We start from the raw sequence: 25,902 nt of genomic DNA on the forward strand, positions 1-25,902 counted from the left end.
CCATTTCATAAGTGCGTCAAGGGCTCCATCACACATGGTCCCTTTCAAGTGGGTTTTCGCTTGTTTGCTCTTCCACTCCACCTCGCCCCTTCTCCTTCCTCCTGTCATGCCCCTACTTGAGGAGAAGAGGAGAAGCTAGAGGCTCCAGAAGCCTGGGGTGCCCCAGAAGCTGAAGCCCCAGACCCAAGACCACCATCAGACCCACAGGAGCCTGAGCCCTCAGGGGAGGTAGTTGCAGGACCATCCCTGCCAGGAGAAAGGGACTCTGCCTTTGAGGCAGAGGCTGAGCAGCCCCCTGACCCCCCGGGAGCGACGTCGTCTCAAGCGACAGGCGAGTAAGGCTCCTGTGCGATGGAGTACTCGCCTGCAGAAAAGGTCTCCTCAGGGAGAAAGGGTCTCCTCAGGAGTAAGGCTCTGAAAGGAGAGCTTTGATGACTGCAGCTGAGCTCTGGGTGGGGCCCAACAGGCTTTGGGCTTAAAAGCCTGCATTTGGAATCAGCCAGCCTTGGAACAACTTTGGTCCAATGTCCACCCACCTTGTATAGTGGTTCCTGTACCGTGGCTCCACCTGATATCCTGTTTCTCGACCTTTGGACTACCTACCCACTCTGCCTCCAGACTGTGTAACGTACTGACTGTTTACCTGTGTTTTGACCTTTGCCTGTTTTGTGACTATGCCTGTTATTGCCTGACCCTCTGGAATGATTGACTTCATGTGCTCTGATCTCGGCTTGAATTGGTCATCCCTCTGTTTATACCTGATCTGCAACTTCAAGCATCCTACAGGCTAGGCAGGACACCTCCTCCGGTTCATTGGTTGTGCTACTCTGATAGGTGTGGGCTCTTCTCCCCACCCACCCCTGCTCTGGATTTGTTATCTAGCGATTACTTTTAAGGTTTCATTTGGGCTTCGTTTCTGCAGGCAACAGGGGTGGAGGAGCACTAAAAAGTCCATTCAACTGACTAACAAGTCCCTACGACGACCGTGCTGGAGGAGGAGAACCACCACGCCCTCCCCTTTCATCATCAAGACTCAACACACCCCCAACAAAGGAAAAAGTGAGAGGGGGAAATAATCCAGACTTTCCCAGCACCAAAACAAAATGTATTGTTCAGAGGAGGGCAACCAGGATGATCAGGGGTCTGGAAACAAAGCCCTATGAAGAGAGACTGAAAGAACTGGGCCTGTTTAGCCTGGAGAAGAGAAGATGGAGGGGAGACATGATAGCACTCTTCAAATACTGGAAAGGTTGTTACACAGAGGAGGGCCAGGATCTCTTCTCGATCCTCCCAGAGGGCAGGACACGGAATAACGGGCTCAAGTTAAAGGAAGCCACATTCCAGCTGGACATCAGGAAAAACGTCCTGACTGTTAGAGCAGTACGACAATGGAATCAGTTGCCTGGTGTGGTTGTGGGCTCTCCCACACTAGAGGCCTTCAAGAGGCACCTGGACAACCATCTGTCAGGGATGCTTTAGGGTGGATTCCTGCACTGAGCAGGGGGTTGGACTCGATGGCCTTAGAGGCCCCTTCCAACTCTGCTATTCTATGATTCTATGCAACAAGGGGGTGAAGCAGCGAGATGAGTGCAGGACAGGGACGACGCCATGTGAGTCCCGCTCTGCAAATCCACATACCAGGCACGGCGAGTCCGCAATAAATCGCTGGTGTGATGGAGCTCAAAGTATGGTATAAGGATATGAGTCTGTAGTGTGAGTGTGCCGAAAAACAACACAGTGCTAAGTTAAGTAAACAAACGAACAACAACGGAAGAGATGGCCCTGCCTGGGAGGGACATTCATTCCAGATTCTGAAGCTGCTGGGCGTAATGTGTTCTAGCGAGGAATAGCACAGATCTTGAACGGGTGGGGTTGCAGAACGAACCCCAGAATGGGCTCACAACTGATTTCCTTCACCCCTTCTGGCATCTGGAACCTGAATGCACGCAGGAGGCTGGCGAAGAGGATGAAGAGGGTGGTTCTGGCCAACTTCTCCCCTAAACATACCCGGACTCCTGCAAGATGAAGGTGAGGACTAGGATTATGCGACAGCACACATGGGGAAAAGCCAGAGGCAACTCGAGAAAAACTAGTTTGGGAGAGGACGGCTCTTATTTATGTAAAACATTTTTATCCCTCCCTATATCACTAGAATCTCAGGGCAGTGCATTAGGGGCAGCAAAGATTTTACAATAAATGTTAAATATTAATATTGTGTCCCGATACTGATGGGGGACCCAAGTTAACCCCCCTTCCCCCATTCCTTTGTGCATCACCTTCGGTGCCAGCCCCGGGGCCTGGCAAACTCTTCCCCAGCTCAGTTGGCCTATATGTTTTTAAAGACGTCTTTGTCAGGCACTTGAAAGGGAAAGAAAAGGAACCTCTCGTGCAAGCACTGAGTCATTACTGACTCTTGGAGGGACGCCAGCTTTCGCTGACGTTTTCTTAGCAGGCCTTATAGCGGGGTGGTTTGCCGTTGCCTTCCCCGGCCGTGATTCTCTTTCCCCCAGCTAACTGGGTACTCATTTTACCGACCTCAGGAGGATGGAAGGCTGAGCCGACCCAAGCCGGCTGCCTGAAACCAGTTTCCGCTGGGATCGAACTCAGGCCGTGGGGAGAGTTTCAGCTGCAGAAACTGCTGCTTTACCACTCTGCGCCACACAAGGGTCAGATCCAAGTCACACCACTGCTTTAAAGCAGTATTGAAGTGTACTGATAACTGTTGGGATGCAATCCATGTTCCATATACCATTTTGGTAGTGTAATCTCCTGCTTTTTATGCCACATTTGTAATGGTAAATTATGGAACTCACTACCACAAGATGCAGTGATGGCCACCCATTTGGATGGCTTTAAAAGGGGGTTGGATAAATTCCCGGAGGCGAAGGCTATCCATGGCTACTAGCCCTGATGGCTCTGTCCTATCTCCAGTATTCAAGGCAGTAAGCCTGTGTGCACCAGTTGCTGGGGAACATGGGTGAGAGGGTGCTGTTGCACCATGTCCTGCTTTGTTGGTCCTTGAATGACAGCTGGTTGGCCACTATGTGAACAGAGTGCTGAACTAAATGGACCCTCGGTCTGATCCAGCAAGGTACTTCTTGTGTTCTTATTTATTTATTTATTTATTTATTTATTTATTTATTTATTTATTGCACTTATATACCGCTCCCTTAGCCAGGGCTCTCTGGGCAGTTTACAGAAATTCTAAAATTGAGATAAAAACAAGTATACAAAATTTAAAATTCTAAAACACAGAACATACACACATAAAGCATTAAAAACTGTTAAAAAAACTAAACGTGTGGGTGATTAAGATGCGCCGCCATATGCCTGGGCAAAGAGGAAAGTCTTAACCTGGTGCCGGAAAGATAGCAGCGTTGGTGCCAGGCGAGCCTCGTCAGGGAGATCATTCTTATGGTTTCACACAAGGTGTAGATCTGGCCCTAAATTGCTAGCCCAACAGGATGTTCTGCCTTTCTTCTCCACCCTCCGGCACACACACCCGAAAAAACTCTGCTCTGAAGTGTTTCCCAGCACTCCGGAGCAGATTTTGACAGTGTACAGAGACAGAAGCAGTTCCGTGAGTGGAATGACACCGTTGGATTCAAGCCATGACAACAGGAACAAGACTTGATGATGCTAACTGTTCTGAAATTCCTTTGCCTGTCACCATTAACGTCACTGGGCATCACTTTTCTGTGCCCCCCCTCCCCATTTCTGGTTTTGATGACAATGGGGAAGAGCCAAGGACCTAATCCTGGCACTGAAACCTCATCCCCCTCTCCTGGAAATCACAAATAAACGTTTTCACAAATGGGTGTTTTCAACTGCCACGGGTTACAATATTTCAAATGTCTCTTTGTAGCCCTAAGGCAGGGTTGGGCAACTTGTGGCCCTAGCCAGCACAGCCAATGGTGAGGGAAGGATGCTGAGAGTTGTAGGCCAAGACATCTGGAGGGCCACAAGTTGCCCTGAGGACTAGAAGCATACTTTTTCTTTTTCTTTTTTTTAAAAAAAGAACGTTTCTCAGAGAGCTGTATTCTATACTCAATACTGCATTCAGTGCTTTTTCTGTACTCCTGTAGAATCTGAGGCATGGACCTAGTCCTGAATAGGAAAGAAGTATTAAGCACTGTGTTACCTGCTGAGAAGGGCAAAAAGGCTTGTTTGTTGATGAAATTACCATCCTTGTCGAGGAAGTGCCCTGGGTTGAACTTGCGTGGCGTCTCCCACTCCTCAGGGTCATAATGGACAGAGAAGAGGTTTGGGAAAACGATGGTGCCCTACAAAGAAATGATATTATGTGAAGACTGCCAGACTGGGATCTTTATTACATCATCATCATCATCATCATCATTTCTACATCAACCAATCTCCGAAGCTCTCTGGGCGATTTGCAACAATTCATAACACAATAAAATACAGCATAAAAATTTAAATATCCAAAATGTAAAACAATTTAGACAGCTAAAAACAGTTTCAATAAAATACGAGAGCTGTTTAGATGACTGGCATAAACGCCTGGGAGTAAAGGGCACTTAGGAAAAGGAAAGGAACCTCTTGTGTAAGCCCTGAGTCATTACTGACTCTTGGAGGGACGCCAGCTTTCGTTGACGTTTTCTTGGCAGGCCTTATAGCGGGGTGATTTGCCGTTGCCTTCCCCGGCCGTTATTACCTTTTCCCCAACTAACTGGGTACTCATTTTACCGACCTCGGGAGGATGGAAGGCTGAGTCGACCCGAGCCGGCTGCCTGAAACCAGCTTCCGCTGGGATCGAACTCAGGCCTTGGGGAGAGTTTCAGCTGCAGAAACTGCTGCTTTACTGCTCTGTGCCACACGAGGCTCATAAAGGCGCACTTAACCTTGTGCCAAAAGGATGACAATTTTGGCATCAGGCAGGCCTGCGAGGTGAGTTCATTCCACTGCCGGGAGGCCACTGAGAAGGCCCTCTCCCTTTTTGCCACCTTTTGTGCCTCCCTTGAAGGTGGCAGACGGTGGAGGTGGGGAGGTATTGATTGTAGTCCGGATAGGTTTAGGTCCAGAGAGATAAGCAAGTGATGCCAGCGTCCTCCTTGGCTTATCCTACAGCTGTAATAGGATGACTGATAGATGGTTTGGCATGCAGCAGAACCTACAGGCTTCGCATGCACCTTGCTCGTAGAACTTCCTGGTGCAAATGGGGTCTAACAAGAAGGATCGGTAAATAGAGATCACAGGGCCATATTGAGACCCTGAGAGTAATTGTTCTGTTTCCTGCTTAAAAGGTAGTTGAGATGGGGCATAGGAATCTGCCTTATATCATGGCTTAGTGTGTTGTCTGAACGGGCCCACTGACTGGAAGAGGCGCTTCAGGCAGGAGTTTTTCCATCCCTACCTGGAGATGTCAGGGATTGAACCTGGGGCCTTCTACATGCAGAGCAGGTGAGGTGCTCTGCCATCGAGCGACGGCCCTGCATGTGGACGGACCGATAGAAAGGAGTGCTGCCAGGCAAATTTAGGGCCCCAGGCCTATGGGACGCAAATCTGCACAAAATGTGCCTAGGCTAACATATACCCTATTTCTTCGATTCCAAGACGCACCTTTTTTCCCCATATAAACATCTCTAAAAATGGAGTGCATCTTAGAATCGCGGGTGTGTCTTAGGTATTTTTTTTTTGTGTTGGTGGTACTGAAATTAGTGTGCATCTTACAATCGATGGCGTCTTACAATCGAAGAAATACAGTATCTATGGATGCAAATTTAGAAATAATGACTAGCAACGATTTAAATTTCACAGACAGGAAAGCCACCCAATTAATTTCTCATCGAAGCCACCTCAAATAAAACACATTGTTCAATTAATTGCACCCCACCCCAGGTCATCCGAAATCAACAGTTCCTCTTCAATTATAATCAATTTGCCATCTGTTGCAATCCCTCCATGTATCCCTCCCCCCCCCCCAACCCAATTCTCTCGCTTTGCCTTCTGGATGGAAATAGCCCCACCCCATGCAAATAACCTTAGGCGAAAAGCTTCCGTTGGCATCAGCTGACATATATTCTCTGTTGTATAGAGTTGGACAATTTTGTACCACATTTATATAATAAAGTAAAAAAGAAAGAAAGAAAGAAAGAGCCACCAACTTGCAGTCACGTCGGACTTTTAACCCACCCACCCCCGAAACTGTGCTTTTCCGCGGTATCGTTTTAACAGGATTTTTTGGGTTGCACGTTGTCTGTCAGTGGTGGCCTTGATCCGGGCTAAGTCCATGGGCGTTGCTGGGGGTAGATCCAAGCCCAGGGTAAGCGTGGGAACATAGGGCGGGGGGCAGACTTGATGGGCCAAATGACCGCCAGCGCTGCGATTTTCCTGCCTGGATAGCCTTGCGCTTCCTCCTGCCTTGAAAATGTGTCATTCCTGCCCTGCAGCAGCAATGCTGCGGGGTTTTGAGGGAATCAGCTACAAAGCGCCATCGTATAGACACCGCCCCAGTTGCCGGTCATGGCCCAAGGTGACAAAGAGCAGCCCCCCCACCAGAAGTAGATCTCTGCACCCAACTTTCATCACTTGCATGATAATGAACCTGGCTGGAAGCTCTCGTGAAATGCACCTTGGTAATAGGCAAGCCTTGTAAAGTCGTATTCCGGGAGCACTTATGTATAACTCCCAGTGAGTTCAAGCCGCTGTATCTCTGGGTTTCGTGGAGCACCGCACTGGTGAATGGCAGGATTTTCCGGTCCTCGTAGCGGATGATATGGGATGAGCCCAGGACGGTGTCCAGCTCCTCTTGCACTCGCTCTGCCAGAGAAAAGAACCAGAACTTGGACACTCAAGAGATTCTTTAATGCAAAGCTTGTGTGCTACCTCTTTACTGTTGACATCAGGATTAGTGAAGTTGCTGCAATCTATAAATACCTGGTTCAAAATGACATATTTTTCTAGCTAATACACTTTAGGCCCGCTTTTTCCACGGGAAAAAGGAGCCGGGACCCGCGCACGGGGCACAGAGCTCCTCAAGAGCTCTGCGCCCATCGGGGGTGGGGTGAGCGGGGAATTTTTTGACAACAACAACAACACAAACTTTTGCCCATGAGCACTTGTGCGCATCTTTTGTTTCTTTTTAAAAAACAAAATGGCGGGCGCGACATCCTCTCCTTCCGAGGCCGCCGCACGCCGCGTGTAGACAGAGGGGGAATCTCGCGATAAAAACATGGCGAAATCTTCACCCCTCCGTCACGTAATAACAGGTAGGCTTTAGCTAAGGCCACATTGTGTGGGTTAGAATTCTGTGAGGTGGAGAGAAGTAGAAGATTTTAAAACAATGTAGTGGAACCTTGTAATAAAGAAGTGACTGAAACCAATACGCTTCGAACCTTGTAACCATACGCATTTGAACTGAGGAAACCATTAAGCTTATACACTCATTTACTTGAGTTGATAAATTATAATTATAGTTACTAAACAACTGGTGTGGTCTGCGGAGGAGTGTGAGGAGAAAACAACAAATGGTGGCAGCGGAATGGGAAACTGAGGGCTAGGTTGCCGGGCTCTGGAGCCTGAAGAAGAGGCAAGACAGGAGCAGCAGCAGTAGACCTAAACCCTCAAACACGTCATTAGCACAGGAGGGATTGAAGTGGTCCTGGGTGCGAGTGGCGTGGATAGTCCTGTCAGGTAGCTTGTGGGTGTCTCAGGTGAAGTTGAGATGACACAGGGGGGCAGGGCGTCACTGTGCCTGTTTCCTGGGTCTTGTGGAATATCCCATTCTGGCAGTGCGGCCTCCCCCATCTGAGATTGTGCCACGACTTTCACAGTCCATAATCCGCCCACCCCTACTGGGGAGAATGGTGAGTCAGGGAGCTTAGTGAGAACCTGCAGCAGTTCTAGGGATTCGCTTGAGGCCCTTCGAAACTTCCACTGGGCCTCAGTGGCTGCCTGATCCTACGCTGTGCTGGTGTAGGCTACACTTTGACTTACGATGCCCGGATTTATTGCAGCAATTTTATAACATTAATTAGGGTGACCATATGAAAAGGAAGACAGGGCTCCTGAATCTTTAACAGTTGCATAGAAAGGAGAATTTCAGCAGGGCAGGATCTACACTGCTGCTTATAACGATTTACAATGGTTATGACAACTGTTCAGGCCCAGGACAGTTTTCATACCGTTTTAAAAGTGTTATATCCTGCTTGGTGTAGATTGGCCCCAGGTGTCATTTGTATATAGGGGAAACCTGGTGAAATTCCCTCTTCATCACCACAGTTAAAGCTGCAGGAGCTATACCAGAAGGACCAGATTTAAAAGAGGGCAGGGCACCTGCAGCTTTAACTGTTGTGATGAAGAGGAAATTTCACCAGGTTCCCCCTATATACAAATGACCCCTGCTGAAATTCCCTTTTTAATACAACTGTTAAAGTTACAGGAGCCCAGTCCTCCTTTCCATATGGTCACCCTACATTAATGGAAAGCTATTAACCCAGGAGGGTAGAGAAAGAAACCCCCAAATCACATGAGGGTGCAGCCTTCAAACCTTGTATCTCCGGATACACCACCATGTAGAGGAGTGCCCAGCACAAGGCAACGGTGGACGTGTCTGAGCCTGCGATAAAAAGCTCTGCGATCACTTCGACCATGTTGGCTTCTGTAAATCCTGAGATGGGACCCTCTTTGCTCTGCAGTGAGAAAGTAGAGTGAGAAACTGTCTGGGTTTTACATGTGGTGCTTCATTTTCATAAGGAAGAAACATATGAAAAGTGTCACTGCAGAATACACAGGGATATATTGTAGGGGTGTGCACGGACCCCCCGCTCCGCTTCTCTTCCAGATCCGCGATTTGCGGATCGGGCCGCTTCGCTCCGCCCCCGCTCCGCCCATGCCCGCTCCGCTCCGCTGCGGAGCTCCGGATCCGGATTGGAGCTCCGTTTCCCCCCCCATAGGCTTGCATTAAACTAAAAAAGTATACAACTTTTTTTCTGTGAAAGTTAGAAACCTCATGTTTGGCACCATGACACCTCATGGAGGTATACACACGCACGCCAAGACTCAAGGCAATCCCATCATCCCCTGTATTTTGGGGAATTTATGAAAATCGGGCACCCCATGCACACCCCTTTTGATAGCTCCGTCAATTTGCACGTTAGAAATCTCAAACTCGCCACCATGATAGCTCATCCAGGGATGCACACGCACGCCAAGACTCAAGGCAGTCCCATCATCCCCTGATTTTTGGGGAATTTATGAAAATCCAACACCCCATTCACAGCCCTTTCGATAGCTCCGTCAATTTGCACGTTAGAAACCTCAAACTCACCACCATGATAGCTTATCCAGGGATACACACACACGCCCAGACTCAAGGCAGTTCCATCATCCCCTGATTTTTGGCGGGGCTTAAACCTGCAGACATCTCAATGGGGCCATTTCAAAGGAAATCCCAACATGCCATGAATTGGGGAGTAGAGATAAACCTATGAATCTTCTTCCACACTTGAAAAATGGATTTGGAACTTCCAAAACTCCAAGTGAGCGCAGGAAGGACTTCTCCCCTGAGTCAAAGCCAGACACACACAACATCCCTGCAAGGCGGGCAGGGGAGGAGAGAGGGAAGGCAGGCAGGCAGCAGACATTTCTGGGGGCATAAGGAAGTGAGCCAAGGATAAGCCAGTAATGCATATAAAATGGAATAAATAAATAAATAAACAAAGGAGGGGTGGAATTAAAAGCAGCAGTGTTGCTGAATAAACAACAAGAAGAACTTTTTAAAAAAGGCTATATCTGTCTTTTACCAGCAATAGGGGGACGTGCCCAGGGGAGGGGGAAGCAGCTGCCAATTTGACTGGTCCTAATGACCAGTCTTTTAAGAAGCAACGCTGTCAGTTCAACTCATGAAAGCCATTGCTCCACCATGAGAGCTCTGAGGAGTAGAACTCTCACTTCAACTCATGATAGGCATTGCTCCACCGGGTTACTCTCTTTGGAGGGCTCTGATGGCCCTCCAAGTACAGGCGAGAGTGGGGGCACATCCACATGGGATGCCCTAGGGGAGCTCATCCCCTTGCACCACATCTTTTCAGTTGTTCCCCAAAGTTAGGGTGGGTAGCACTGCTGTGTGTTTCCTATCTGTTAGTATGATTTCAGGTTGTGTTAGTGCATTTGGTAGAGCTACTGTTTTAAAAAAACACTGGGAAAACTCCGTTCAGAGTAGAAAGAGAAGTTTCCCAGAATCCCAAGTTACCCTTTTTGCCTATCCCCTCCTCCAACTTTGGGATCATGTGATCATGACCAGGAGTTGACTCTGCCCCTCAGCCCTTCGGAAAAGGTATTTTTCCCGCCGTATTTTAAAAAATTCTAGCGCGCGAACCGCAGCATGCAGAGAGCTGAGAGTAGGCTCAAAATGACCCCCATCCACGACTCTCCAAGCACAAGAATTTTCAGAAAGATAGCTTCAAAAACAACACAGTTATCCCCCTTTGTTTTCCGCAATGCAATCCTATGGGCGAAATGTTTCAAGATGGCGATCGGATCAGACCGCGGAAACCGGAGCGCTCCGAAAATGGCCGCTTCTCTTCGCCTTGCTTCTAGGGGTCCGCGGTCCGCTTCTACTCCGCCTCTGGGCAAGGTGGAGCAGGCCAATTCGCTCCTGCTTCTACGCTTCTAATCGGAGCGGAGCACATGCCTAATATATTGTATACCTCGCCCATCCGCAACTGGAGCACTGCTTCAAAGGGCCTTAGGCAAGCCACTAGGCCTACCTTATAAAGTTGTTGTAAGACAGGCCTGCATAACGTGTGATAGTACCAGACCTCTGTGGACTCCAGATTTGTTTTTTTGCCTTGGATGGTTTAAATTAGGGGGCCAGTCAAGGACTTGGCAGACCATAGGACATCAGGAAAAACTTCCTGACTTTTAGAGTAGTATGGTAATGGACATCAGGAAAAACTTCCTGACAGTTAGAGCAGTACGACAATGGAACCCATGACCTCGGGAGGTCACGGTCTCTCCCACACTAGAGGTATCCAAGAGGCAGCTGAACAGCCTTCTGTCAGTTATGTTTTAAGGCGGATTCCTGCAATGAGCAGGGGGGTAGACTCGATGGCCTTGTAGGCCCCTTCCAACCTTACTATTCTATGATTCTAGGACATAGCTGGTACACTGCATTCTGCTTGGTGAGTCACAAGTTGTTCAGGCCTGGCCTTGATCGTGCTTTTGACTCTCCGCCAACACAATCCCTTGATATGTTCCTCTAGAAGTTGGAGTTGGAATGACATTGATGATAACCCCAACAGTCCCCTTAAAACATCCATGACCCAAAGCGTTGTTGCCTGTGACCAATTCTTGGTTAGCAAAACACACTACTAATTCAAGGCAGTACCATTTCCTTAGTGCTTTGTTTCTTCAGCTCAGCAAGGTAGGAATCAATGAAGTCCCGAGGCGCTTCGGGCGACCCGCTCCTTTTATGGCACTCGATTTCCTCCTTCACAAGGCTTCTTATGTCGTGCATGTGAATGAATGGCTCCAGCGATTTGTTCATAACAGGTTGCAGGAATTTCATCAGCCTAGGAAAGGCTTCATAGACCTGCATAGAAGCACAAAGACCCAAGGATATTAAAATTTATGGAGGATTTTTTTTGGAGGGGGGGAGCCAAATGTTCATGGATTTGGCTCCCCCCATGCTTGAAAGCATGGAGTGCCCTTGGCTGAACCCAAAGATCCCAGACTGTTATCCCATCCTAACACATGGGTGTTCTCAAATGTGATCTCTTTGTTACGCATGCAAACCTACACATGTTCTCACTAGCACAAGATGTAGTGATAGCCACCAATTTGGATGGCTTTAAAAGGGGGTTGGATAAATTCCTGGAGGCAAAGGCTATCCATGGCTACTAGCCCTGATGGTTGGGTGCTATCTCCAGTATTCGAGGCAGTAAGCCTGTGTGCACCAGTTGCTAGGGAACATGGGTGGGAAGGTGCTGTTGCACCATGTCCTGCTTATTCATCCCTGGCCGATGGCTGGTTGGCCCCTGTGTGAACAGAGTGCTGGACTAGATGGACCCTTGGTCTGATCCAGCATCAGGGCTCTTCTTATGTTCTTATTAGCATGATACTCATTATTTATTTATTTATTTTATCACATTTATATCCCGCCCCACAGCCGAAGCTCTCTGGGCGGTTTACAACAATTAAAAATGGTAAACATTAAAAGTATCCAAAATTTAAAAACCAACAATTCTGGGGTCCATTAAAAACAAACTTAACGTTGTTAAATGCTGTTAAAATGCCTGGGAGAAGAGAAAAGTCTTGACCAGGCGCCGAAAAGATAATGTTGGCGCCAGGCGAGCCTCATCGGGGAGATCATTCCACAGTCGGGGGGCCACCACTGAAAAGGCCCTCTCCCTTGTTGCCAGCTCCCTCTCACAATTGAGCTGTACTGGTGTAGTAACACATATGGGGTGCAGGGCTTCAACATTGCTGATTCACAGTCCTATAGTCACACAATTGTGCAACGTTGTATTAGCGCAATTGTCATAATTTGTATGAGATTTTAACGTTTTAATCCGGATTTTATGGTTTTAGTTGTAAACTGACCAGGGAGCTTAGGCTGTTGGGCAGTATAAATATGTAATTAATAAATAAAATAATTGAGATGTATTTATTTATTACAGCTATATCCCGCCTTTTTTCCTGCGAGGAACACAAGGCGGCATAGGTTATCCTCTGCCTCTCCATTTTTATCTTCACAATAACAACCCTGTGAGGTAGGCTGGGCTGAGAGTCTGTGACTGCCCAAAGTCACCCAGTGGACTTTCATGGCTGAGTGGGGACTAGAACCTGGATCTCCTGACTCCCAGTCCAACAATTTAGCTACAAACAAATAAATACTTACTCGTGGCCAAAGGCTGCCAGTAAAGGCTTCTGTGGCCTTGGAGCCCTTGATCAGACGGTGGAAAGCGTCGTCATCCTCAGAAAAACAATGCCCCAAAAGCATTGCAGAAATCACATTGTTAACAGATAGCAGAATGGGACTGTAGGGATCAACAGGCTTTCCTATGAAGCAAACATAGCTCTTTATTACTTATTTCAAACATTTATATTCTTTCCATTAAAAAGGTTCTCAGGATGGCAAACAAAGCAAACACGCAATTTAAAACGCAAGATATTTTTTTTAACTTTTAAAAAACAACGAAGCAGAGCTAGGGTGGCCAGGTGTCCTACTTTGTATAGGTTAGTCCTCTATTTGAAAGTCTGTCAGAAGACAGTCCTCTATTTTAAGGGATGGCCACTCCAATTTTGTATACTTTTTTAAGCTGCGCCCCTTCCTAGAGCCGGAAGACCTAAAGACGTGAGCTGGTAACTTCGAGGCTCGACTTCTGCAATGCGCTCTACCTTTGTGCCTAGTCCGGAAAATTCATCTAGTTCAAAATGTGGCAGCCAGGCTGGTCACCGCTACACTTAGGGGTGACCACATTACACCAGTCTTAAAATTTCTTCATTGGCTGCCAATTAGTTTCCGGGTGAAGTATAAAGTGTTGGTTATCACCTTTAAAGGCCTACATGGTTTGGGTCCAGGCTACCTGCGGGATCGCCTTCTCCCGTACAATCCGCCGTGCACACTCAGGTCCTCTGGGAAGAATCTATTTCAGTCAGCAAAAACTAGATTGACAAGTGTTACCCAGAGGAAGTTTTCCAGTTTATAATCTGCTTTGACATGATGTGGGAAGTAAAGCCACAAGATTGATCAAGGGAGACCTGGCTGAAATTTATAACAGTTTTCCTGTGGGGAAAGCTTTAGATTTTGCCTCATTTAAAACAGCAGTTTATAAAAGATTTCGCTATGGGCCTGAATATTTCTGGAAGACATTTAGAAGCCTTAATGCTGGGTGACCATATGACCGGATTTGCCCGGATTTTGTCTGGGTTTTTGATGGCAAATACGGGTGGGGGAGGGGAAATCCGGATTTTTTTCCAAAAAGCAGCTCTAATGGGAATTAACAAAAATGCATATAACTCTGTCATTTTTTAAGATAGACATGAAACTTGGCACAATGGTAGCTCTTAGGAAGGGCTTTAGTCATACCGAATTTGAAACAGATCCATTCATCCATTGATTTTTTAGGAATTTTTTAAAAATTGAGGTTTTAAAATTATTATTTTTAAAATCATCATTTTTAAAGATAAAGAGATGAAACTTTGCACCATGAAAGGATTTAGGTAGAGCTTTAGCCACACCAAATTTGAAACAGATCCGTTCATCCATTGATTTTTAAAGAATTTTTTAAACATTGAGGTTTTAAAATTATTATTTTTAAAATCGTCATTTTTAAAGTTAAAGAGATGAAACTTTGTACCATGATAGGATTTAGGTATCGCTTTAGCCACACCAAATTTGAAACAGACCTGTTCATCCATTGATTTTTTAGGATTTTTTTAAAAAATGAGGTTTTAACATTATTATTTTTAAGCTGTCATTTTTAAAGATAAAGAGCTGAAAGTTGGCACCATGATAGCTTTTAGGTAGCACTTTAGCCATACCAAATTTGAAACAGATCTGGGGCCAGTAGCAAACCCTGTTAACAACAACACCAGCTTGCAATGAGTGAAGATACAGTCAGAAAAGATATTTGAGGGAAGGGGAGAATGTAACACACAGAGTATAGCAAAAGCTTCAAAGTACAGCAAAACCTACAAAAGTAGGAGTGAGTGAAGTTAATTTCAGATACATTGAATCTCTCACTTGTTCTTTATTTCAGTGATTTTAACATTAAGATGTTATGTAGAACAAATTCATCTTAAATGTGTGCTGTAAAATCAGACATGTGACCAAGGCTATGTTCGGGTGGGCACGCCCCCTTGGTACTGGACACGCCCCCTTGGGAGGCGACCATGTTGTCCTCCTTTTTGGTTTCCAAAATATGGTCACCCTAGTGTCATCCAAATCTTTTGTGGAGTTGCGACACAAGTTAGATCATTTTGAGAAATGGATCACCTGCGCTGAGGTGAAAACCAAACAAGATTTAGTCGATCTGATGATTAAACATCAATTAATTTTTTCAAATCCCTCAGGATGCCATGACACAGTCTCTGAACAACAGGCCCGGCTGCGGACACTCCCTGCTCAAGCCAAGCACCACCGCTTGAGGCAAGGGATAAAAACCACCTTCTTCCAAACTATGTGGAGAAAGGGCTTAAATGGAGAAGGATGTCAATATATAAAATAATACACTGAGTTATATGTGCTGAGGGGAATGATTGTCAGAGTGGGTGCTAAATGTGTAAACTTCAGAGGATAAATGCCAAACAGACACGTGGGATTTTTGTGGTAGTTAAAAACAAAATAATTTAAATTTATTTTTAAAAGTTCACAAGCTTTGTTTCAAATAAAACATTTAAAAACCTTTTTGAAACCTTTCATCCAATCCTTTCACTCATTCACATACACGCTTTCCTTTCTCTCACACAATCACTCTTGAGCTTTCTTTATTATCTGTATTACATCAACTATGTGCACACAACACTCCAAGGACACCACTCTCTACCCTTAACCTCAAATTTCCCAGAACTTAAGTACTCGAAACAGAGAGAGCACTAAAGACTCTAAGAGGACCTCAAAAGTCCCCCTCAATCCCCTCCGTCCTTCCCTTATATATCCCTCCTCCCCCTCCCTAGACATTCTAACTCCGCCCACTCAGGCCCACATTCTAAACTCACCATAGACTTACAAACTGTAGACATACATTTGGGAACTGACTTGTAGGGTGTAACGCCACAGTGACCACATTACACCAGTCTTAAAATTTCTTCATTGGCTGCCAATTAGTTTCCGGGCGAAGTATAAACTGTTAGTTATCACTTTTAAAGCCCTACATGGTTTGGGTCCAGGCTACCTGCGGGATCGCCTTCTCCCGTACAATCCGCCGCACACACTCAGGTCCTCTGGGAAGAATCTACTTCAGTCAGCAAAAACTAGATTGACATTTTGCTTGGTGTGCAATGGAGATTTACAGTTCCTGTTAAAAATGGAGGTGGTTATGCTAACATTCCCCCCCCTTTTAAAGCAATTTAAAAACCAAGCTTGCTAACTTCTTTTAGATCATCTGTGGCTAAGGCTTCACAATACAAATACATTTGCTGGTGGATTACAGACTTTGCAAGACTTTTCACAAAAGACAAAACAGAGGGAAGGCAAAAAGCAAGGATAAACAAAAATCATTACAATGGAACAAAATACAATGCAAGAAATCCCTCTTTTAACTACTCCATATTGGATAACTAGTGAGCCATCTAAATAGATCATCAGTGGGTGGTTCAACTGCTTAATGAGGAAGGCAAATTGATAACAGACAACAAAGAAAAGGCTGAAGTGCTTAATTCCTATTTTGCCTCGGTCTTCTCCTAAAAGCGGGTCTATGACCTTCTCCTGGAAAAAGTGAAGCAGAAGTTGAGGAGGCAGGATTGCAGTTTGAGATTGATAAAGAAATGGTCAAAGAACACCTAATTTCCCTGAATGAGTTTAAAAGGGGGGGAATGTTAGCATAACCACCTCCATTTTAACAGGAACTGTAAATCTCCATTGCACACCAAGCAAAATGTCATAATGCCCTGTATGAGAATGTCTCCTTGTGTGCGTCCTTGCATCCTTGATTACTAATATAAACAAGAGTCCTGGCTCCAGCTGTCTGTGTCGAAGTTAACTCTCTGTAACTTACTGTCAGGCCAAAGGTATTGTTTACAGGACTGTTTAGCATAATTAGCTATGCCTCAGTGTTATGTTCTGATTGGTTAATGCTGCTACTGGGCCCTGCCCCTTGAAAGCTTTAATACTGTACCATATTCCCTAAATCTTTTGTCTGATTGCTCACTTTGAAGAGACCAGGCCTTGATTACTAATCAATAAAGAGCTTTTGAACCCTCTGTCGTTGGAATGGTGGAGTCGTGCTTAAGGGCTGTTTGGATCTCGTCCTTGGGTGAAAAGAACATTGATCTAACATTCCCCACAGGGAATTATTATTATTATTATTATTATTATTATTATTATTGACGTGGATTTAATCCAGCTGGCCAGGCCTTGCCAACTACCCGTGACACACATGTACCTTTCTCTTGCATGAAGGCCTGGACCAGACTGCCGGCCTCTTGCCGAATACGGTCCTCCAGAATGCTCTTGCCCAGGCCCAAGTTCCGAAGCAGCATCAGACTGAACCGCCTCTGCTGCTTCCATTCATAGCCATTGGAAAAAAGGATACCTGGAATGGGAGAAATAATAAGAGGCTGCGATGAGGCTTCTCAAGCAACTGTTTTAAGGACGATCCACGCAATGCGGGGAGAGTGGTGGTGGTGGTCGCAGGGGACTTTCCAGAACTATCCATTTCTTTAATTCCAGGTAGAAGGAAAGGAAAGGAACCTCTCGTGCAAGCACTTGAGTCATTGCTGTCTCCTAGAGGGACGCCTGCTTTTGCTGATGTTTTCTTGGCAGACTCTGTAGCGGGGTGGTTTGCCATTGCCTTCCCCAGTCACAACTACCTTTCCCCCAGCTAACTGGGTGCTCATTTTACCGACCTCAGAAGGATGGAAGGCTGAGTCGACCTGAGCCGGCTGCCCGAGAACTAGCTTCTGCTGGGATGGAACTCAGGCCGTGGGGAGAGTTTCGGCTGCAGTAGTTGCCGCTTACCACTCTGCGCCACACGAGGCTCTTTATTTCCAGGTAGCCTGCAATGAATCATTCCTTCCCATCATGGCAGGCAACGTTTTTGGCCTGGAGAGCCACATGAAGTACTGGGGGTTGCAAACACACACACACACACACACACACACACACACACACACACACACACTTTTCCCTCCACCTCTCAGTGCACAGGAATGGGGAGGTTAAACCTTCACCCCCTACCCACCAAAATCGTCCGTATAGTATTTCCTCATGGCTAACAGCCACCTCTGCATTGGGATCATTGGGACAAGGTTAAATCCTCTGCTCTCCCCAGCGTTGTGGATGCGTCCTCCATCCCTTAGCTAATGGCTGATCAGCTGGGCAGTGGGGCGAAATGGCTGGAGCACCCCAGGGCTCTGCGGGCCACACACAGAGCAGCCCAAGGCTCATTCGGACTGCAGGTTGACCATATGTATTTCTTGTCACAGGGCTTCACGTGGGCATTTTTGTCGTTAGCTTGAGGAAGGTAATTGCCGTAGGACAACTTTGTCCTTTAGAGTGAAAAATATTTCACTTCCAGCTACCAGATATTGCAGTTTGAAGCTGTATCCATGTGGCAGCTTGCAAATCCCCCCAGGAGTCACACAGCCGACATGGAATAATGGGATTGATTATGAGTCAACTGGTCTGGCCGTTTTAATGATTGTACCTCTGTTGTGGAAAACTCTTCTCAGGGAAGAGTTACCTAGGGCGGTTGTGGGCTCTCCCACACTAGAGGCCTTCAAGAGGCAGCTGGACCACCATCTGTCAGGGATGGATTCCTGCATTGAGCAGGGGGTTGGACTCGATGGCCTTGTAGGCCCCTTCCAACTCTGCTATTCTATGATTCTATGATTCTATGAAGAATCACTAGGCTACCACTCTGGTTAATTTCGAACATGCTATATTGCAGGAATGGGGAAACTTCAGCTTGTGGGTCCCTGGTCGGCAGCTGGTTGGCCACTGTGTGAACAAAGTGCTGGACTAGATGGACCCTTGGTCTAATCCAGTATGGCTCTTCTTAAGTTCTTATGACTTTGGACTTCTCTGAATTCAACCTGCATGGATTCCACTGACTTTTGGACCATTTTTTTTCCACTTTCCAAAACTGTACGCCAAATAGTCATACAAAAATATGAAAGTGACTAGAAATTACGGCGATCGTTCTTTTCTTTTTTAAAAAAATATTTTATTCATTTCTGATTCCTCTTCAGCCTCCATTGTGTACCACTCTTCTTTTGTGTGCTCTGCTCCTTGATTGTACGCTGAGCTAAGAAAAATTACACAAAACGTTACATGCCAGGGCAGACTTTCTTGCCTACTTTTCCGATTGGGTGAGAAACAAGAATCAGATTCCGTCGATGAGCAGACGCTGGAACGAAAGACGCCAGAGAATCTGCGAAACTCACATGGAATCAGCCATGAGAGATAGCAGCGGGGATTCAGGGCCGATGCCAGACTATTTTGCGCCCTAGGCAAAGTGAGCTACTTTCACCACCACCACCCCCAAAAAAATGCCAACTTTGATTTTTAAGAACAGATGTTTCCTGGAAAAAATAAGAAGCACAAAACTTGAAACTGCTAAATTTATTTTAACGTGCAAGAAATACGTCATGCCAGTTATAGCAAACAAATGGGAAAGGACCGTCTATGGGTCTAAAATGCATTATTTAATAGGAATATCACCTCCAAACCATCCCCCCCCAACTCACACGCACGCACACACACACACACACACACACACTCAGCATCACTCACTCCAAACAAACACACACATGGACACACACATTCACTCAAAAGCCCCATGCACCCCATTCACCCATACATTCTCTCTCTCTCTCTCTCTTCCGGGCGCGTTCCGGAAGTTTGAACATGGACCCGCCCCACCCCCACCCCAGCATCCCTGGCTTCGCTTCGGCTGGGCGGGCACAGGGCGCCATCTCGCCCGCCCAGGCCCAGCTGAATCCTCGGGCCGGGCCGGCTCACAGCCAATGCGCGTGAGTGCTGCGCTGTGCCCAGCACCCCTCTTAGCTTGGCGCTCTAGGCAGCCGCCTGAGTGGCCTCTATGGTAGCACTGGCCCTGCGGGGATTCCCCCTGGACAATTGAGAGGACGTGTGACACACTAGGTGCGTTATGCTCCTTCTGTCTTCCCCAATGGAGAAAGGTGCAGGGCAAATGAAGCCACCTTGACCAAGCTGCTGGCGGCACAAGGGTTTCTCCCAGCAAGAGACGCAGCCAGGGATTGATGGCCGTACCTCATTCCAAGACTTAAATTCTGCCATTATATTTTCCCCAACTGCATTGATTTAAAAAAAAAGGGGGGGAAGGTTCCCTCTCACACATCAATAACGACAAATACCATGTGCATTTTCCACTATATCATTCAGGAACTGTGGGATAAGCCGGTCTGCAAAGTCTTCAGAGTGGTCGATCAGGACCTCTTTCACGGCCTTGAACCCATTCAGCACAATCACAGGGGTGTGTCCTAGCCAGAGGGTGTAGATGTCCCCATACGTCGTGGCCATCTGGAAAACAAGCATGTCTATCATCAGGTGCCTTCACAAAACTCTGGCGTGTGTGTGAACTTCACTTTAATCATAGAAAAGCCAGATCTGGGCATTGTCCTGCACACGCTGTGCATCCCAGATTAGACTACTACAACCCACTCTAGGTGTGACTGCCTTTGGAAAGGTTCAGAAAATACAGCTGATACAAAACACAGCGCTTCGGGGTGAGTCTGAGGCTTGCTTTCCAATCCATATGAAAACGACCGATATTGATCCACCTGTATAGGTTACTGTGCCATGACACAGACTCTTTACCACAGGCCTGTCCTCGGACACTCCCTGCTCAAGCGAAGCGCCACCGCTTTATGAGCCTGAGGCGAGGGACAAACGCCACCTTTCCACAAACTATGTGGAGAAAGAAGGGGTGAAACAGGAATGATTTCAGGAATAAAATAACGCGCTGTGAATTATATGTGCTGATGGTGAATTAATCTCATAACGGGTTGTTATATGTATACAACTGCTGATGATAAATGCCAAGGAGACACGTGGGATTTTTTTGTGGTAGTAAAACAAACTGAATAAAAAATTATTTCAATGTTCACAAACGTTGTTTCATAATAAAACTTTTCAGACCCTTGTCAAAACCTGTCATCCAATCCTTTCTCTCTTCTCATACACGCTTTCCTTTCTCTCACACCTTCACTCTTGAACTTTCGTTATTATCAGGATTGTTTAATATACCTCAACTGACTATCTGCACGCTACATTCAAAAGACAACCCTCTTTACCCCGATCCTCTAATTCTCCCCTCGAACCAAAGTACTTTAAAAAAAAAACTTATCACCCCAATCATTCCCTTATATATCCTCCTCCCCCACTCCTAAGATATTCAATCTCCCCCCACTCAGGTCCACATTCTAAACACAATAGACATACATTAGGGAACTGACTTGTGGGGTGTAACGCCACAGTTACCAATTCATTTCCAAGTAGAATTCAAAGAATTGATATCCCACCCACCCAAATGGTTGGGAATGAAGAGAGTTGAACGACCTCCTTCTCCCACATCTGCCTGCCCAGCCACTACAAAGCATCATGAGATGCTTTGTCTAGCATCCCTTTGGGGTCAGAGGTCAGATGGGTTGGGCAGGGTGGAAAGAGCCATTTCAGAATGGGAGGCTTAATATCATAGAATCATAGAATAGGAGAGTTGGAAGGGGCCTATAAGGCCATCGAGTCCAACTCCCTGCTCAATGCAGGAATCCACCCTAAAGCATCCCTGACAGATGGTTGTCCAGCTGCCTCTTGAAGGCCTCTAGTGTTTGAGAGCCTGTCTTATATTAGCAGTCTCAGTACGTGCCAACACCTTTGTGCTGTGCAAGGCCGTTCGTTGAGCCTTCTCTTCCCATACATATGCTTCTATGAGTTTAATTTCTGGATTCTAGCTCAGTTTATTGTTTAGTCTGTATTGTTTTACAGAGAGCATATTGTTTTAACTCATTTAAGGTGCAATCCCTATTCGTATTTAAAAAGAAGAAAGTCCAAACTCCCAGCATTCTCCGGAAGGGAGAGATGGGTAACAAATTATTATTATTATTATTATTATTATTATTATTATTATTATTATCATTATTATTATTATTATTATTATTCTGGCTGGGAGGTATAGTACTTCCCCCCATCCCGTCTAAACATGCATAGGGTTATGCCTTTAATGGATTTTGTGAGCCCCTTCATGGGTTTAAAGCTGGGTTATAATACATAGAAAACATCTATCGCAGGGGTGGACAACGTGCCCCTCCAGATGTTTTAGCCTACAACTCCCATGATCCTTCACTATTGGCTATTTTGGTTACAGCTGATAGGAGTTGGAGGTCAAAGCATCTGGAGGCCCACAAGTTGCTTACCCCTGATCTAATGGGAGTGAATAGGCTGATAATACACATCTCACCAACAGTACCATTCCAACAGAGAATTTCCAAAATCCATCCATGAAAAGAACCATCTCCCCATTCGTGACATAGCCCTAGGACAGAAGCTCCAGGAGATGGAGAGTCTTTGGGAGCCCTCTATCCCTTGGAGACCTCCCTCTGTCTGTCATTTAAGGACATAAGAACAGCCATACTAGATCAGACCAAGGGTCCACTAAGTCTAGCATTCTGTTCACCCAGTGGCTGACCCGCTGCTCAGCCCTGCACGGAAACTGGGCAAACCTCCATTAATCAGTCATCTGTGAGAATCGAGATGTGGAAATGGACTTCTGGTTGGGGCAAAGGCAAAGAATCTGTTCAACAGGCTGCTAACCTGGGTATTGACACTGATCCTATTTTGTAAAATGCCCTAGAGTTCATTGAACTTTCCCCAATTGCAAAACAGAAGAAAAACAAATGAGTACTATTGATAATCTCTTAACGACTGTACAGTTCAAGTTCAACACATATTTTTAAAATCCACACAGGCCTAGTTCATACTGAGGCCATCGAAGCATGTTAAGAGTATACTAATTCATACTGAGGTTAGAAAACTACTCAGCAAGATGGTTAAGCTAGCATAGGGTGACCATATGGAAAGGAGGACAGGGCTTTTTAGACAGTAATCTAAAAAAACAGGAATTTCAGCAGGTGTCATTTGTATGCATGCAGCACCTGGTGAGATTCCCACTTCATCACAACACTTAAAGCTGCAGGAGCCCTGCCCACATTTGTATCTGGTCACTCTAGTATAGCTCCTGCAGCTTTAACTGTTGTGATGAAGTGGGAATTTCACCAGGTGCTGCATGCATACAAACAACACCTGCTGAAATTCCCATTTCTATACAACTGTTAAATAGGGTGACCATATGACCGGATTTGCCCGGATTTGCCCGGGTTTTTTATGACAAATCCGGGAGGGGGAGGGGAAATCTGGATTTTCTCCAAAGAGCAGCTCTAATGGGAATTAACAAAAATGCTTATAACTCTATCATTTTTTAAGATAAAGACATGAAACTTGGCATGATGGTAGCTCTTAGAAATCTTGATAGGCTGGAGTGCTGGACTGAAAACAACAGGATGAAATTTAATAGGGATAAATGCCAAGTTCTACATTTAGGAAATAGAAACAAAAGGCACAGTTACAAGATGGGGGATACTTGGCTCAGCAATACTGCAAACGAGAAGGATCTTGGAATTGTAGATTGCAAGCTGAATAGGAGCCAACAGTGCGATATGGCTGCAAGAAAGACCAATGCTATTTTGGGCTGCATTAATAGAAGTATAGCTTCCAAATCATGTGAGGTCCTGGTTCCTCTCTATTCGGCCCTGGTTAGGCCTCATCTAGAGTATTGCGTCAGTTCTGGGCTCCACAATTCAAGAAGGACGCAGACAAGCTGGAGCGTGTTCAGAGGAGGGCAACCAGGATGATCAGGGGTCTGGAAACAAAGCCCTATGAAGAGAGACTGAAAGAACTGGGCATGTTTAGTCTGGAGAAGAGAAGATTGAGGGGAGACATGAGAGCACTCTTCAAATACTTGAAAGGTTGTCATACAGAGGAGGGCCAGGATCTCTTCTCAATCCTCCCAGAGTGCAGGACACAGAATAACGGGCTCAAGTTAAAGGAAGCCAGATTCCAGCTGGACATCAGGAAAAACTTCCTGACTGTTAGAGCAGTGCGACAATGGAATCAGTTACCTAGGGAGGTGGTGGGCTCTCCCACACTAGAAGCCTTCAAGAGGCAGCTGGACAACCATCTGTCAGGGATGCCTTAGGGTGGATTCCTGCATTGAGCAGGGGGTTGGACTAGATGGCCTTGTGGCCCCTTCCAACTCTGCTATTCTGTGAACTGCGAAAAACATTTTTTTTCCCCTGGCAGCTTTGCGCAACTTTGTAAGTCTGTTGCAGCGCAACTACGCTGCTGCAGTTCATTGAATTTATGCGATATTCAACATAATTCCCTAGACTTTACTGTCGCCATGGTGGCCATTACTGGCCTTGTTGACCCCGCTGCCCTGCCTGGCATTCTTGCACCTGCCATGCACTGGAATCTGCCCCTAACTACGCCCACTCCCTTAATCTGAACAGAAGCCACCACTGATAGACAACAAACAACCATGATGACATCGGAGCAATGTAAAAAGTTCCAGTAAAGTAAATCCGTGTATAATATGGATCTCATTTCAAAATACCGCATTTTTTCGATTCTAAGACACACTTTTTCCCCCATATAAACATCTCTAAAAACGGGCTGCGTCTTACAATCATAGAATCATAGACTAGCAGAGTTGGAAGGGGCCTACAAGGCCATCGAGTCCAACCCCCTGCTCAATGCAGGAATCCACCCTAAAGCATCCCATCTGCCTCTTGAAGGCCTCTAGTGTGGGAGAGCCCACAACCTCCCTAGGTAACTGATTCCATTGTCGTACTGCTCTAACAGTCAGGACGTTTTTCCTGATGTCCAGCTGGAATCTGGCTTCCTGTAACTTGAACCCATTATTCCGTCTCCTGCACTCTGGGAGGATCGAGAAGAGATCCTGGACCTCCTCTGTGTGGCAACCTTTCAAGTCCTTGAAGAGTGCGGTTCAATCAGTCCCTCTGGCAGTTGGCTTCATGGAACCACCTGCAGAAAAAGTTGGGATAGTATAGTTGTGAGTCTGGGAGGATCGAGAAGAGATCCTGGCCCTCCTCTGTGTGACAACCTTTTAAGTATAATCGCGGGTGCGTTTATTATTTCTTAGAATCAAAGCTCTTTTTTTCTGTTGGTGGTACTGAAATTAGTGTGCGTCTTACAATCGATGGCGTCTTACAATCGAAGAAATATGGTAAGTGTTCTTCAGCTTTTCTGACAGTCCAATCCAGAACAGACAACCCATGCTGGGTATTAGCAAGGTCTTCTCCTTCCTCCTGCAGCCATGCAAGTGTTTCTACTACTGCTTCAGTGTTGTATTCAGGCACGGTGAAGCAATCTGTGCTTCCTCGTTAAGGGAAACCCAGCTGACACCCAAATTAAGAGAAGCCAAGCGTCACACCCATCTTTAGCACCTTGCCCGGGAGATGTGTGTCACCCTGTTTAAACAACCTTCTGCGTTACCCACAGCAGTGTGGATCCTGAATCAGTTCAAAAGACAGCACAGCTTCCAATCCAGCAGGCAGCTGTTTGGGGCAGTGTCGTGCAAGGGAGGCAACGTACCTTTAGCAAAGTTTCGTGGTGGAGTTGAAAACCGACCATTCCCAAGTTTCCAATGATAGGAAGTGGCACCGGTCCGGCAGGAAGTTTCTGTCGGGCCTGTTGTATATTCAGGAGATGCCGGAGGAAGAAAAAGACTAAGAGCCCCACACAAATTGGAATTACAGGGAACATCGTCCTCCCAAAAGCCTTCTGCCTGAGCTCCGTTTCCTGTGGCTCATCTGCTTCTTTCCGTTTGGCTTTAAATGAGAGGCATCCCTTGAATGTGCAATCTTGTCCCACCCCTTTTGAGGGATTTTCAAATATTAACTAGCTGTGTGCTGAATATAAGCCTTGGTCTTGTACTTCCTGGGGAATCCTGTGAAGAACATGCAAAGCTAAAAGGGCAGGGTGAGAGGGAATGGAAAAATTACAACTGAGCTAAAATAACAGCAACAAGAATAAAACCGGTTTAAAGGAGTCATGAGATCTCACAACACGAACAAGCTGTTGGTTCAGAGCAACTCAAAACAGAAACAAATGCACGTCCTGGCTAAACTGCCTATACTTCCTGCAGGGCTTCCTGCATT

General features: G+C 46.2%; 1 protein-coding gene across 1 annotated transcript; it reads right to left on the reverse strand.

The window, feature by feature from the left end:
• Positions 1 to 1,770: 1,770 nt before the first annotated feature.
• LOC134402381 (cytochrome P450 2K1-like) lies at positions 1,771 to 25,558 on the reverse strand. Its single transcript, XM_063131799.1, has 9 exons — positions 25,337 to 25,558; positions 20,023 to 20,188; positions 17,070 to 17,219; positions 12,863 to 13,023; positions 11,351 to 11,554; positions 8,510 to 8,651; positions 6,593 to 6,780; positions 4,142 to 4,283; positions 1,771 to 2,015 (listed from the first exon to the last, which is right to left on the reverse strand). Exons 1-9 carry the CDS (start codon positions 25,505 to 25,507, stop codon positions 1,837 to 1,839), a joined length of 1,503 nt encoding a protein of 500 aa, XP_062987869.1. The 5' UTR covers positions 25,508 to 25,558; the 3' UTR covers positions 1,771 to 1,836.
• Positions 25,559 to 25,902: the final 344 nt, after the last annotated feature.

Source organism: Elgaria multicarinata, chromosome 8, assembly GCF_023053635.1.
Source record: "Elgaria multicarinata webbii isolate HBS135686 ecotype San Diego chromosome 8, rElgMul1.1.pri, whole genome shotgun sequence".
Taxonomy (NCBI): Eukaryota; Metazoa; Chordata; class Lepidosauria; order Squamata; family Anguidae; genus Elgaria; species Elgaria multicarinata.